This window comes from Stegastes partitus, unplaced genomic scaffold (assembly GCF_000690725.1).
Source record: "Stegastes partitus isolate 25-593 unplaced genomic scaffold, Stegastes_partitus-1.0.2 Scaffold1928, whole genome shotgun sequence".
NCBI lineage: Eukaryota > Metazoa > Chordata > Actinopteri > Pomacentridae > Stegastes > Stegastes partitus.
This window is the reverse complement of record NW_007579659.1, coordinates 106,982-120,537: the sequence shown is the minus strand read 5'-3', so window position 1 is coordinate 120,537 and position 13,556 is coordinate 106,982. Positions and strand designations below refer to the sequence as shown.

General features: G+C 38.9%; 1 protein-coding gene across 1 annotated transcript in view; it reads left to right on the top strand.

Moving 5' to 3' along the window:
• Positions 1-48: 48 nt before the first annotated feature.
• The window catches only part of LOC103373220 (nebulette), a 39,702-nt gene continuing 26,194 nt past the window's right edge, over positions 49-13,556 (top strand). The window contains exons 1-9 of the mRNA XM_008303062.1: positions 49-90; positions 6,735-6,845; positions 7,954-8,064; positions 8,146-8,256; positions 9,495-9,605; positions 11,024-11,131; positions 12,149-12,259; positions 12,419-12,526; positions 13,379-13,489. Of these exons, the coding sequence (XP_008301284.1) occupies positions 70-90; positions 6,735-6,845; positions 7,954-8,064; positions 8,146-8,256; positions 9,495-9,605; positions 11,024-11,131; positions 12,149-12,259; positions 12,419-12,526; positions 13,379-13,489 (903 nt within the window). The 5' untranslated portion in view covers positions 49-69. The remainder of the gene's footprint in view (positions 91-6,734; positions 6,846-7,953; positions 8,065-8,145; positions 8,257-9,494; positions 9,606-11,023; positions 11,132-12,148; positions 12,260-12,418; positions 12,527-13,378; positions 13,490-13,556) is intronic.

The window sequence follows — 13,556 nt, the reverse complement described above, 5'->3', positions numbered from 1 at the left end:
AAAGAGGACCTGCCCAACACTTTGTACTCGCTGCTGCCTGAAACTCTGGAGACTCAGTTTGTTAAAGAAATGGCCGAGACGCACAGCGAGGTGAGGAATCTGAACCGCTGTGTGTCTAAAGAAGAGACAGGAATATGAGACTGGAAGAAAGTTTAAATGATGTGTTTCTGACTTAGAACAACTTAAGGACAACAACCAGGCGTGAGAACGTGCTGCATCACTTTCTAATGCCTGTATTTACAGAAAATCAAGCCGCTAATGTGGCTCTCGTCAAAGTATTAACAACAGGATATTTAATTTGGGAAACATATTAAACGCTGATGTGGTCCTTTAACCGTCTGAACCACAAAACCCACCAGCAGGTATGAAAGCTTCTAAAGAAGTTCTAAAATTTAAGTATAAAATTTAAGCCAGAAACTGTCAAAGCACAGAAATTCATCAGATTTTGAACTTTCCGACAGTCTTTGAACTAATCGTGTGAAACATGCAGGTTCATCAGGAAAATTATCTCAGCTGAAAGTCACTTTATTCGACATTTCTCGTTTTAAAAATTAGACATAAATTAAAGATATTGTTTGCACGAAGCAAATTTTGCAAGAAACAAAAAATTCTGGTCTCGTTAGTGGAACCAGGAACCTTTTAGTGACTTGGACCTGAGCAGCAGGCTGAATGGACATCTGGAAAAGTGTCAATATGAATAATATATATATATCATATATATATGATACAGAGTAGTTTTCTCCTTTTTTTCATTCTATTTCAAGAATTTCAACTTTTTAGTTCAAAATTGCCACTTTTTATCTCTGGATTTCCATTTATATCTCAAAATTCTGTTTTTTTATGTCTGAAGTTTAAGTTTTTTTTCTAAATAATGAGTTTTTATCTTTCTTTTAAATTTCTTATCCCTGGATTTCAAATTTATTTTTAAAATTTTGCCGTGTGTCTGAATTTCAAGTTTTTATCTCAATATTTAGACTTTTTAATCCCTGAATTTTGAGTTTTTGTCTTAAAATTGTGACTTTTTTGTCCCCAAAAAGTTTTTATGTCAAAATTTCAACTTCTCATCTCTGAATTTCAGGTTTTATTCTCCAACTTCTCACTTTTTATGGTTCAGAATTAACCAAAAAAAAAATATTGCACATGTTGATTCCACATTTTGTCACTTTTTGTAAAATAAATAAATTCAACTCTCATTTTCCTTCTTTTTAATGATTTTATTTGTCTGTTAATAAACACAACAAACAAAGTAGGAAACAGTGAATAAACTCACCACTTACTTCCTCTAACTCGTCCTTCTTTCTGATGCTTAAAGGCATCAGAGGAAGCTGAGATCTTATTGGCCGATAAATCCGGCTGGTGATGTCACAGGCCAGTTGCCTTGGCGACCACCAATCGGGTGCCAGGCTGATAGCGGCGGTCGGAGGAGATAAGAGTTTATTTCAGGATGCTGGCAGACAGCTGCAGGAGGTGAAAGTTTTTACTGTGATTGGTGTGTTTCAGGTGAAATACAGGCAGCGAGCGGCGGCGGCGGCGGCGGCGGCGCTCTACTCGACGCTTCCCGAGACTCTGGAGACGAAACACGCCAAAGAAGCCGCCGAGCTGCAGAGCGACGTGAGGCGACTTGGACGGTTTAAAACTGTAGCTGGACAATCTTAAACTAATATTTAAGAGTTTGTAGCTCTGGTTGGACAAAGTTAAACTAATTTTGGACGAGTTTCAAGTAATTTGGATCATTTTTATTTATCTGGACAAAGTTTCAAGTCATCTTAGACCAGTTTAAGGGATTTTGGACTGTTTTTGAGTCCTTTTGGACATTTTGAAAGTAATTTTGGACATTTTTAATTGTCCAGACAGGTTTCCAGTCATTGTGGACAGTTTCAAACTAATTCTGTTTTTTAAGTTTCAGGTAATTCTGGAGTATTTTAATTATCTGGACAAGTTTAGAGTCATTTTGGACCGTTTTGAAATGAATTTTTGACAGTTTAAAACTCTGGTTGGAAAATTTTAAACTAATTTTGAACCAGTTTGAAGTAACTGCTGGTATTTTTTGAGTTATTTGGAGTATTGGATTATTTTACTTATCTGGACAAAGTTTCAAGTCATCTTAGACCAGTTTAAAGTCATTTTTGGACTGTTTTTGAGTCCTTTTGGACATTTTGAAAGTAATTTAGGATATTTTTTATTCTCCAGACAGGTTTAAAGTAATTTTGAACTGTTTTAAACTAATTGTGGTTTTTAAGTTTAAAGTCATTCTGGACTGTTTTATTCATCCGGACAAGTTTGAACTAATTTTGGACAGTTTTAATGTCATTGTTAACTGTTTTAAACTCATTTTGGACAAGTTTCAAGTAACTTTGGACATTTCTTTGAGTAATTTTGCCTTATTTAAATGATCTGTACAGGTTTCAAGTCATTCTGGACAACTGGACAGTTTAAAACTCTGGTTTTATTATTTGATTATTCTACAGTTGTTGTTTTTTTTATTGGCTCTTACAAGTTATTCTAGATTTTTCTTGTTTTTTTAGTGTTTCACTTTCATCCTGTTCAGTTTTTCCTAACTGGTTTTACAAGTCTTTAGTTTTTTTTTCTCACATATATATTTATATTACAATCAAAGATCCGACGTTTTCTGGGTTTTTTTCTGAACTTTCTGGTTGTTTGTGGCTGAACTGATGGTTTTTCTGTAAAAACACTTTCCTGTGAGAACAACTTGACTGATTCTGCAGAAATGTTCGGCCAGTTGTTGAATGTTAGGACGTCACGCTGTAATTTCCTTTTCGAAATCTCAGCACAACTAACTGTGATTTTCCTTCTTCGGACAGAAAAAGTACAGCGATGAAGGCAGGAAGGAGATGACGTCGTCGTTGTACTCGCAGCTTCCTGAAACCGCGGAGACCCAGTTTGCCCGAGAGCTGACAGAACTCCAGAGCGAGGTGCCGTTCGCTCAACGTTTCCTTGAACACAACGCTAAAGATGCTTTTTGCACTTTGCTATATGTATTGATTCTAGATTTTGTCACTTTATGTAAAATAGTCAAAGAAAATATTTTCCCCCCTTTTCAAAAAGAAATAATTTCTATCACTCTGTTTTAAGAATTTCAAACTTTTATCTCAGATTTGTCACTCTTTATGTCTAAATCTTGAGTTTTTAATTGAAAATTGTTTTACTTCTCATCCCTGGATTTCATTTTTAACTTTTAATCTCAAAATTCCAAGTTTTTATCTCAGTCTGTCTTAGTTTAACGTGTAAATCAAACCTTTTTACTCGCTATTAGTCGATGTTTTGTAGTTCTGAAGCCCTTTTTCTGTGCAGTTTGATCTGTGAGCTCGTTGCTTGATGCTTTAGACTTGAACGCAACGTCAGATTATGAAATAAAGGACGAAGGATCGTGTCTGAGTCCGGCTGAGAGAAAACTGAGCCTCAGTGTGAAACCTTTAATTAGCGAGTTCATTTAAGAAGCGAGTGGGGAAAAAAACAAGCATCTGAGGAGCTCTGATTGCAGCTATCTCCTCCTGAACTCTTTAATTGGCCAACAAAAATAAAATCTAGTGAAACAAAATGTTTTTCGTCTCCAGACCAGATACAAGGAAAACGGGAAGAGGAGCCAGACGGTCAGCGTTTACTCTCAGCTGCCGCAGACCAACCAGACCGAGTTCGCCAAAGCTCTGTCTGAAATACAAAGTGAGGTAAAGCAGGATCGGATGCACAGCGGTCCTCTGAAATCTGTTCCCATTCAGTGGGATTTGTTGTTGCCTTTTTACTGAGATCGTGTTCGTTCTTGTTTTTTAGCACAAATACAAGGAAGCGAGCAGAAAGGAGGCGTCCGGGGCTCTGTACTCGAAGCTGCCGGAGACACTGGAAACGCAACACGCAAAGGAGGCTTCAGAGCTGCAGAGTCAGGTGGGAAACGTTACTGTTAGAAGGTAGGAAGGGATCCGAAACGTCACCATTAGACGGTGGGAAGGGGTCCAAAATGTCCCCGTCATATGGTAGGAAGGGGTCCAAAATGTCACTGTTAGACGGGTGGAAGGGGTCTGAAAGGTCCCCGTCATATGGTAGGAAGGGGTCTGAAACTTCACTGTTAGACAGTAGGAAGGAGTCCAAAATGTAACTGTTAGATGGTAGGAAGGGAAACGTCACTGTTAGACGGTAGGAAGGAGTCCAAAATGTAACTGTTAGATGGTAGGAAGGGGTCCGAAACGTTGCCGTCAGACAGTAGGAAGGGTTCCAAAATGTCCCCGTCAGATGGTAGGAAGGGAAACGTCACTGTTAGACGGTAGGAATGGTCCGAATCGGTGCAAAAACATGCAAAAAGATCTAAAAATGACATAGTTTTTCTTTCATTAAAATTGAAATAACCTGGAGTCACCATGTACGACATTTTTCCAAGTCCCCGAAGATGTTACCAGGACTAGAAAACAGTGGGGCCTGTACGCGCCCTTTTGGGGTTTCAGAGCTGGAATTTGTGTTTTAAAGTGGAGAAAAGCAGCTAAATGCTAAACGTTTTATCGTATGTTCAGGTGAAGTACAAGCAGGACAGTAAGAAGGAGGCGAGCGGCTCGTTGTATCATCAGCTGGCCGCTACCACGGAGACACAGCTGGCTAAGGAGCTGAGGAACATCTGCAGCGAGGTGAGGAACCGCCGGCGGACACATCTGGACGACTCCGAGCTCGGCTTCTACCAACGTCTGTTTGCTGCGTTGCAGGTGAAGTACAAAGAAGACGGTAAGAAGGAGATCAGCAAGAACTTGTACTCGCTGCTCCCCGAGACGGCAGAGACTCAGTTCGCCAAGCAGATGTCGGAGATCCAGAGCGAGGTGAGGACCCTGAACGCACCGCACAGCCGGAGAGTCGACGCTGAGCGGTCATCAGAACAACCAATAACTTTATTGAACATTTTACAGTGTGGTGTAAAGTCCTGGAACATGTTTAGGTTATTTAGTTTTTAATTAAGTTTAAGTCATTTTGGACACGTTTCACATCATTTTCATCAGTTTCTGACTAATTTTGTTATGAGTCAGTTTTGGACACACACATGTTTTGAGTCACTTTGGACAATTGTTGAGTCATTTTATTACCGTTTTTTAATAGTTTTGGACAGGTTTCACTTCATCCTTTTCCTGGTCAGTCAGGCAGCAGAGCAGTGAGCGCAGGAACACCACCGGTTTCCAGATGGATGCTGTCTTTGTTGGAAATTTCTAGTCTTTCTGGACACATTTTAAGTCATTTTGGTTGGATTATTGAGTTATTTTGAACCATTTTGACTCATTTTGGACCGTATTTGAGAACTATAAAGCTTTATTTTTGGTTTTGCAGCCAAACTGGGATCATTACGACCTTTTTTTCTTTTTTAAGGTTGTTTTGAACCAGTTTTCCAGTTTTTGTTGCAAATAGAGAAATGAAGCTTCTTTGTCTGTTTTAATTCACTCTATTTATTGTCTTGTTTTTGTTTTTATTTCCTTTCTAGTCAAAGTACAAGAAGGACAAAGAGGACCTGCCCAACACTTTGTACTCGCTGCTGCCTGAAACTCTGGAGACTCAGTTTGTCAAAGAAATGGCCGAGACGCACAGCGCGGTGAGGAACTCTTATCGATGTTGTCCAGCTCATGTTGGACATACGCACAAATGTTAAACCAGAGAGCATCAGGTCCTTGTGTTGTTATGTCGAGTCTAGCATATAAAAACTCAGATATTTTTGACAACTATATGTCGTCTTGGACAGATTTTGTATAATTTTTGACAGTTTTTGAATGTTTTAGATGAATTTTGTGCATTTTTGACAACATGTGAGTTGTTTTGGAAACGTTTCACATCCCTATGGACAACGTCTGAACGGTTTTTAGACAAGTTTCATTCATTCTGGACAACTTTATGTCATTTTAGACAGATTTCACATAATTACGGACAGTTTCTGAGGCATTTTTTATAGATTTTTGACTAATTGTTATTCATTTTGGACAGATTTTGAGACACTTCATGGTTTTTGTTGGACAGATTTTATATAATTTCGAACAGTTTTTTGGATTATTTTAGATGAGTTTATACATTTTCCACAAATTGTTAGTTGTTTTAGAAAGATTTCAGAACATTTTGAATCATTTCTGACTCATTTTAAACATTTTAAAATGGTTTTAGATGAGTTTATTTATTTCAGACAAATTGTTTTTAAATTGTTTCAGGCAGATTTAATACATTTTGGACAAATTTTCGACTTGTTTAATGGTTTTAGATGAGTTTTATACAGTTTTCACAAATTGTTAGTTGTCCTGGAAAGATTTCACATCATTTTGGACGACTTTATGTCATTTTAGACAAATGTTACATAATTCTGGACAGTTTTAAGGTATTTTGGACTGTTTTTTCTCTTTTTTTTGTCATTTTAGATTAATTTTGAGTCATTTTGGACAGATTTTTTTTTGTTGTTGTTGGTCGTTTTAGACTAATGTTGAGTCACTTTGGACCATAATTCTAGACATTACTTTGTACAAATTGTGAGTCCCATTGGACAGATTTCTGCTACTTTAGATGGTTTCAAGTCATTCTGAATAATTCTGATCAGCCGCTGAATCGTTTTGGACGAGCTTTTGTCATTTTGGCGATTATTACAGATTTAGAATTCTGTTTCAGTCTTTGGGGGCTTTTTGGAGCCGTTCTTGACCAGTTGTAGTCGTCTTAGGCATGTTTCCAGTGATGTCAGACATCTCCTGAGTCACTCCACTCGTCTTTTCCTGCAGGTCAAGTACAAGGAGGCGGGAAAGAAAGAGGCCGGCAGCTCTTTGTACCACCGTCTGCCCGAGACTCTGGAGACGCAGCGCGTTAAAGAGGTTTCTGAGCTGCAGAGCGAGGTACCACCATCTATTATTCACATCCACGCATTCACATTTCATGATGTTTAATATTTGAAACATTTAAGAGCGATCCTTTCCCTACATTCAGAGCCTAATATTTAGCTTCAGCTTGGTTAAAAAAAACCAGCTCGATAAACATCTGAATCCTGTCAGTTTGACCTGCAGCAGTTCAGATGTGCTCAAACTGCACATTTAAATCAGTTCAGCCTCTTGTCCTTCTGAAAACCCGCCGTCCTGCATCAGTCCGGCTCAAAGACAGGATTCATAAGTTAGCCGTGCTCTGCCCTCTGAAGACGCTCGCCTTCAGATGTCTACGATGCTGTTTTTTCTCATTATCTCACAGAGCAACTCAAGTGTTTATGTGAAGACGCTCAGATATTCAGGAGGAGAAACAGCAGAAATAAACCGAGAACTGAAGAAGCTGAATGACTTCAGACTAGTTTTTATTCATTTTGGCAAACGTTGACTCATTTTGGACCACGTTTTGTCATGTTAGACCATTTGTAAGTAAGTTTTATTCATTTTGGAAGCATTTTTTGTCATTTTGGACCATGTGTTGTCAATTTTAGACCTTTCTAAATATTCTAGACTCGTTTTATTCATTTTGGACAAAATTTAAGTCATTTCGGAAACATTTTGGACTCATTTTGAAGAGTTTTTGTACAACTTCCGACAAATTTTTATTCATTTTTGACAAACGTTGACTCGTTTTGGACCATTTCTAAGTTATATTCATTTTTGGAAACATTTTCTCTCACTTTGGACCATTTTTTGTCATTTGTAGACAATTTCTGAATAAGTCCAAACAAGTTTTATTCATTTTTGACAAAATTTAGTTCATTTCTGAAACATTTTTGTCATTTTGGCACTGCGGAGCATCAAATCATTCTGAGTCATTGTTTTGAGTCATTTTGGGTTCAGAGAAATTTTTTTCTGTTTTTACAATATTTTGGACTCCTGTTGGAACATGTATGTCAGGTTTTATTCATATTGGACCCATTAGCTCCACAACGAGGATTCCAGTGTCGTGACTTTATTGCTTCAGTCAGTTCATCGTTTCCAGTCTGAGCTGCTTTTGTTCCACCTGCTGCCTTTGTCTCTGCAGAACAAGTACAAGCAGAGCGGCAGGAAGTCGATGTCGACCAGTCTGTACGCTCAGCTGCCGCAGACGGCCGAGACGCAGCTCGCCGCCAAGATGTCCGACCTGCAGAGCGAGGTGACGCCGCTGAACGTGCCGGTAAACGAGCCGCGCCGCCGGAGAGCGTGACGTCTGACCGAGCGTCTTCTGTCTCCGCAGAGCAAATACAAGGAGGACGGCGTCAGGAGCCGCCAGCAGAGTTTCTACTCGCAGCTCGCCGAAACCGCCGAGACGCAGTTGGCCAGAGGCGTCTCCGAGCTGCAGAGCGAGGTGACGCTGTCCCCTCACACGTCCCATGACTCCTTATTGACTCCATTCTTCACCTTAGCCTGTGTTTTTATTAATTGTTCTTTTGCTTTCAATTTGACCTTTTACACAGTTTTTCCTTGTTTTTACACATTTTCACGTTTAATGTAAGACGCTCTGAACTGACTTAGTGTATAAAATAGGAAAACTTCCTGCTATGAAGCATGTTTCAGATCATTTTGAACAGATTCTAGGTCACCTTGGGCAGTTTTAACTCATTTTGGTCCAGTGTCAAGACATTCTACAACATTTACAGTCATTTTGGTCAGGTTTTAAATCATCTTCAACAGTTTTTTAAGTTATTTTGGACATTGTTAAGTAGTTTTGACATTTTTTTTTAATCATTTGGGACAGTCTCTCATTGATTTCAGACAAGTTTTAGTAATTTTGGACACATTCAGAGTCATTTTGGACAGGCTTTACACCATCTTTGACCATTTTTTAAATAATTTTGGACATTGTTTTGAGTCATTTTGAACCATTTTTAAATAATTTTGGACAGTTATTGAGTAATTTTGACATTTTTAAAATCATTTTGGAAAGTCTCAATGATTTAAGACCGGTTTTATTCATTTTGGACACACTGAGAGTCACTTTGGACAGCTCTTAGAGCATCTTTGACAGTTTTTGAGTCATTCTGGACAACCTTTGAGTGGTTTTGTACAATTTGTCAGAGATTTCAGATGAGTTTTTATTAATTTTGCACAGATTTTAGGTAATTTTGAACAAATTGTGATTCATTTTGGACCAGTATCAAGTCATTTTCAATCATCTTGGACAGTTTTTTAAGTCATTTTGGACATTTCTGAGTCATTTTGAACAATTATTGAGTAATTTTGACAGTTTTTTCATCATTTTGGACAGTATCTCAACAATTTTTATTAATTTTGGATGCTTTGACAGTCATTTTGAACAGGTTTTACTGCATCTTTGACAGTTTTTGAGTCATTGTGGACAACTTTGTAAGTTTTTATGAATTTTTGCACACATTTTAGGTCATTTTAGACACATTGTGAGTCATTTTGGACTTTTAACCTCGTTTAAGACCAATGTCGAGCCATTTTGAACATTTTTTGAGCCATTTTGGACATTTTCTGAATTATTTCAGGCAAGCTTTTACTAATTTTGGACAACGCACAGTTTTAGGTCCGATTGAGGAGTCGTGCTTTAACGTGATTAAACGTTTCTGGTTTTTTTTTTAGGCCAAGTACAAGGAGGCGAGCAGGAAGGAGGCGAGCAGCAGCTTGTACCATCAGCTGCCGGAAACTCTGGAGACTCAACACGCTAAAGAGGCTTCGGAGCTCCAAAGTCAGGTACAGCCAGACACGGGTTTACATCCGGTGTTTGGACGGACGCAGTGTGAAGGGTTTGAAACAGTTTACGAACAAGTTTGAGTTGTTTTTGTTGTAAATACGAGCTTGAAAGAACCACAAAGAGTCCAGGAGGATTGTCATTGAATGCCAGTCCTTTAAATGTCAGAAAATTTGGACAAACCAGTATTTGTGTGTTTGTTTCTCCCGATTTCCAGACACCCTGGGGTAAATTTAAATAATTAACTTGCATGGACTGCCAGCTGGTAACCAGAACAGTTACTGGAGAGTTCTGGGTTGTTCCGACCTCATTGACACGGGCCATAGAGTCACGCTGACTTTGCGATCTTTTCTAGAGATTTGAGGAAATGTTCTGTTGATATTGTGAAGGTGAAACAGCGTCTCCGGGAGGTTTATCGTTTCCAGGGATGCTGTGTTTCAGGACGTTCTGCCGTCTTTGCTGGAAGTTTCAGGTCATTTTCAACAAGTTTCAAGATATTTTGGACACAATTGAAGTCATTTTGGACAAATTTTAAGCCATTTTTAGTGGTTTTTGAATGGTTGTAGACATGTTGCATTCATTTGGATAACTTTTGAGTCATTGTGGACCGTTATCAAATGGTTTCAGACAAGTTTTATTCATTTTTACCAAATTGTGAGTCATCTTGGACAATTTTTGAGTACTTGTCCTCCTTGGTGGGCAGCAGAGCAGTGAGCGCAGGAACACCACCGGTTTCAGAGGGACGCTGTCTTTGTTGGAAATTTCAGTCATTTCAGACTACTTTTGAACCATTTTGGACAGGTTTTAAGTCGCTGTAGATGGTGTTTTTACTCATTTTGCACGAAAATCTACTCATTTTACACCATCTTTTGAGTCAGTTTGGACAGTTTTTGGAAGAGTTCAGTCAAGTTTTATTCATTTTGGACAAATTATGAGTCATTTTGGACGGACGTCCAACGTCATTTTAAACACCACAAGTTTCCAGAGAGTCTCTCAGGACGTCCTGTTGTCATCTTTAGTTGGTTCAGTTGCCTGTCTGTGGACTTTGTTTCCAATAAATACATGTACTCAGCCATTTTGGTCCATTTTTGAGCCATTGCAGTCAAATTCTGTGTCATTTTAGACAGTTTTGGAATTGTTTTGGACACATTTTAACAGGTTTTGATGATGTTGGAGACTCTAGACGATGACTGGAAAACAAAAGTCTAAAATGATTCACGTAGACGTCGTCTTTCTTTCTTCGGACACCTGCAGGGAGCTTCTGCTAAAGTTTCCCAGAATTTCTACGAAGGAGGTGAAGAATTCAGAGTTAGCCTGACGCTTTGAGTCACAAAAACAGCATGAACGGGAAAACAAAGTAGGTTGAAATAGAGTTATTGCTCTAAGTTTTGCAGCCAGCATTTGTCTGTTTGGTTTCCAGGTGAAGTACAAGGAAGGAAAGAAAGACCTGAGCACCAACCTTTACTCTCTGCTGCCTGAGACTGAGGAGATCAAGTTCGCTAAAGCCGTCATGGAGCTCCAGAGTGAGGTGGGTGGAAGGTTTGAAGCAGGTTCAACAGAGCCAGACTTGTGCTAGCTGGCTCAACAAAACCTACAAAACCCTAATCAGAGATAATAAGGACATTAGCTTTCCTCATTAACCAGGTATGACGCATCTTTTTACTCATTTTTCACATTAGAAGGACCAGCGGTGTTCTATTTTCCCACTCCTAATGCAGCCTCTTATGTCTAACGTAATGTAAATGTCTAATGTAAATTTTTACTGTCAAACCTGGATTTGAGATGTATTTTGTCTTTTAAAAATTTGCCAAAATGACACCATTTATCAAAGCCAGAAATTGCAAAAGCAGAAAGAATCGTCAGAGTTCCAGTTTTGCTGTGGTGCTTCATGTGTTAGGTGCCTGAACGAGACGAAACTGAACCAAAGAGGCACAAAATGAAACAAACATGACAGAAAACAACAGAAATGAGACAAAATTGCCCCCAGAGAGACACAAATCAACACAAGCCTGATGGAAAACAGCAAAAACAAGACACAAAAATACACAAACTTGATGTAAAACAAGAAGAACGTAACAGAAAACAACCAAAATGAGAGACAGAACTGATCCAAGGAGACACAAATCGACATAAACCTTAACAACAAACCCCAACAACAAAAATGAGACAAAATTGAACCGAAGATACACAAAAGGACACAGTTTTGGTGGAAAACAACAAAAACAGGACACAAAATTACACAAACTTGACGTAGATCAAGAAAAATGAGACAGAAAGCAACAAAAACGAGGAGAAACTGAACCAAAGAGACACAAAATGGTACAAACTTGACAGAAAACAACAGAAATGAGACAAAGTTGAACCAAAGACACACAAAATGACACAGTTTTGGTGGAAAACACCAAAAACAGGACACAAAATTACACAAACTTGACGTAAAACAAGAAAACCGTAACAGAAAACAACCAGAACAAGACAGAAAATGACCTGAAAAAGAAAAGGAAATGGTTTCACGTCATCCCGCCTCCTGCTTTGTGCGTTGCAGAACAAATACAAGCAGAAAGGCCGACAGGAGAGCAGCAGCAGCGTTTTCCACCAGATGCCGGAGACCAGAGAGATGGAGTTTGCTAAGCAGATCTCAGAGCTTCAGAGTGAGGTGAGGTCCAGACTCTTCACATTTACTGAGGCTTTTCGTTCATTCACAACCTGGATGTTCTAAAGATGTCGCTGTGTGTTCATTTTCCTGTTTGTGTCGGAGAGAACAAACTGCTGCTTTCTGTTCCTGATGATGTCGGGTTTTTTGCTGCTTTTCTAGTCAAAGTACAAGAAGGACAAAGAGGACCTGCCCAACACTTTGTACTCGCTGCTGCCTGAAACTCTGGAGACTCAGTTTGTCAAAGAAATGGCCGAGACGCACAGCGAGGTGAGGAACCTGAGCGAGCGTTTCAGGACGTTGTCTTCTACAGTGATTAATATCTGATCGCTGAGTTTGCAGGATCGCTGTGGGATGCAGAAGTTTTCTGTGTTTGCTGTTTTATTCATAATGTTTTGATAAAATCTAACTTCATCTGTTTAAATTATGAAGCGTTTGCAGACGGTTTTAAATTCCTAAAAAATAAAGTCTTGAATTTGAAATTAAGCATGAATGAAGGCATTATGAATGTTTACATGGATGTTTTGTGTATAAACATCCAAGTGTAAAACTCAATTACAGCAACACTGGTCAAGGTTTAGGTTAATGTCTTTATTTTCCCACTCGCAGTGCAGCCTCCTGGGACACAAAATCACACAACCGAGACACAAAACAACAAAATGGAGACAAAACTTTTCCAAAGAGACGAACAATGACAAAAATGAGACAGAAAACCAAGGATAGAATTGAACCAAAGAGCCACAAAATATCATAAACTTGACGGAAAACAACAAAAAGGAGACACAAAACAACAAAAGCATGACAAAATGGAACGAAAGAAACACGAAACGACTCAAAATTGATGGAAAACAATTTTAAAAATGAGAAAAAATTATCCCAAAGACTTGACGGAAAACGACACAAACTTTACACAAGACAACAAAAATGAAACAAGACTGAACCAAAGGGACATGAAATGACTCAAACTTGAAAGAAAACAACAAAAACGAAACACAAAATGACAAAAAACAAGACGCAAAACAAAAAAAAAGAAGACCAAGCTGGATCAAAGAGGTGTTGTTGTGTTGCTAATTTCATTGCAGTCACTGATCTCAGGTTGTTGTTGTTGTTTTCTTCCTGCAGAGTAAATACAAGGAGGCCGGTAGGAAGGAGCTGCTCAAGAGTCTGTACTCTCAGCTACCAGAGACCAAAGACACTCAACATGCCAAAGAGCAAACTCAGCTGTGCAGCGAGGTAACGTCCAGCTACTGCAGCGCTTTAGGGAGACCAGTCTAGAACCTTCATTCCAGCCTGATGGAAC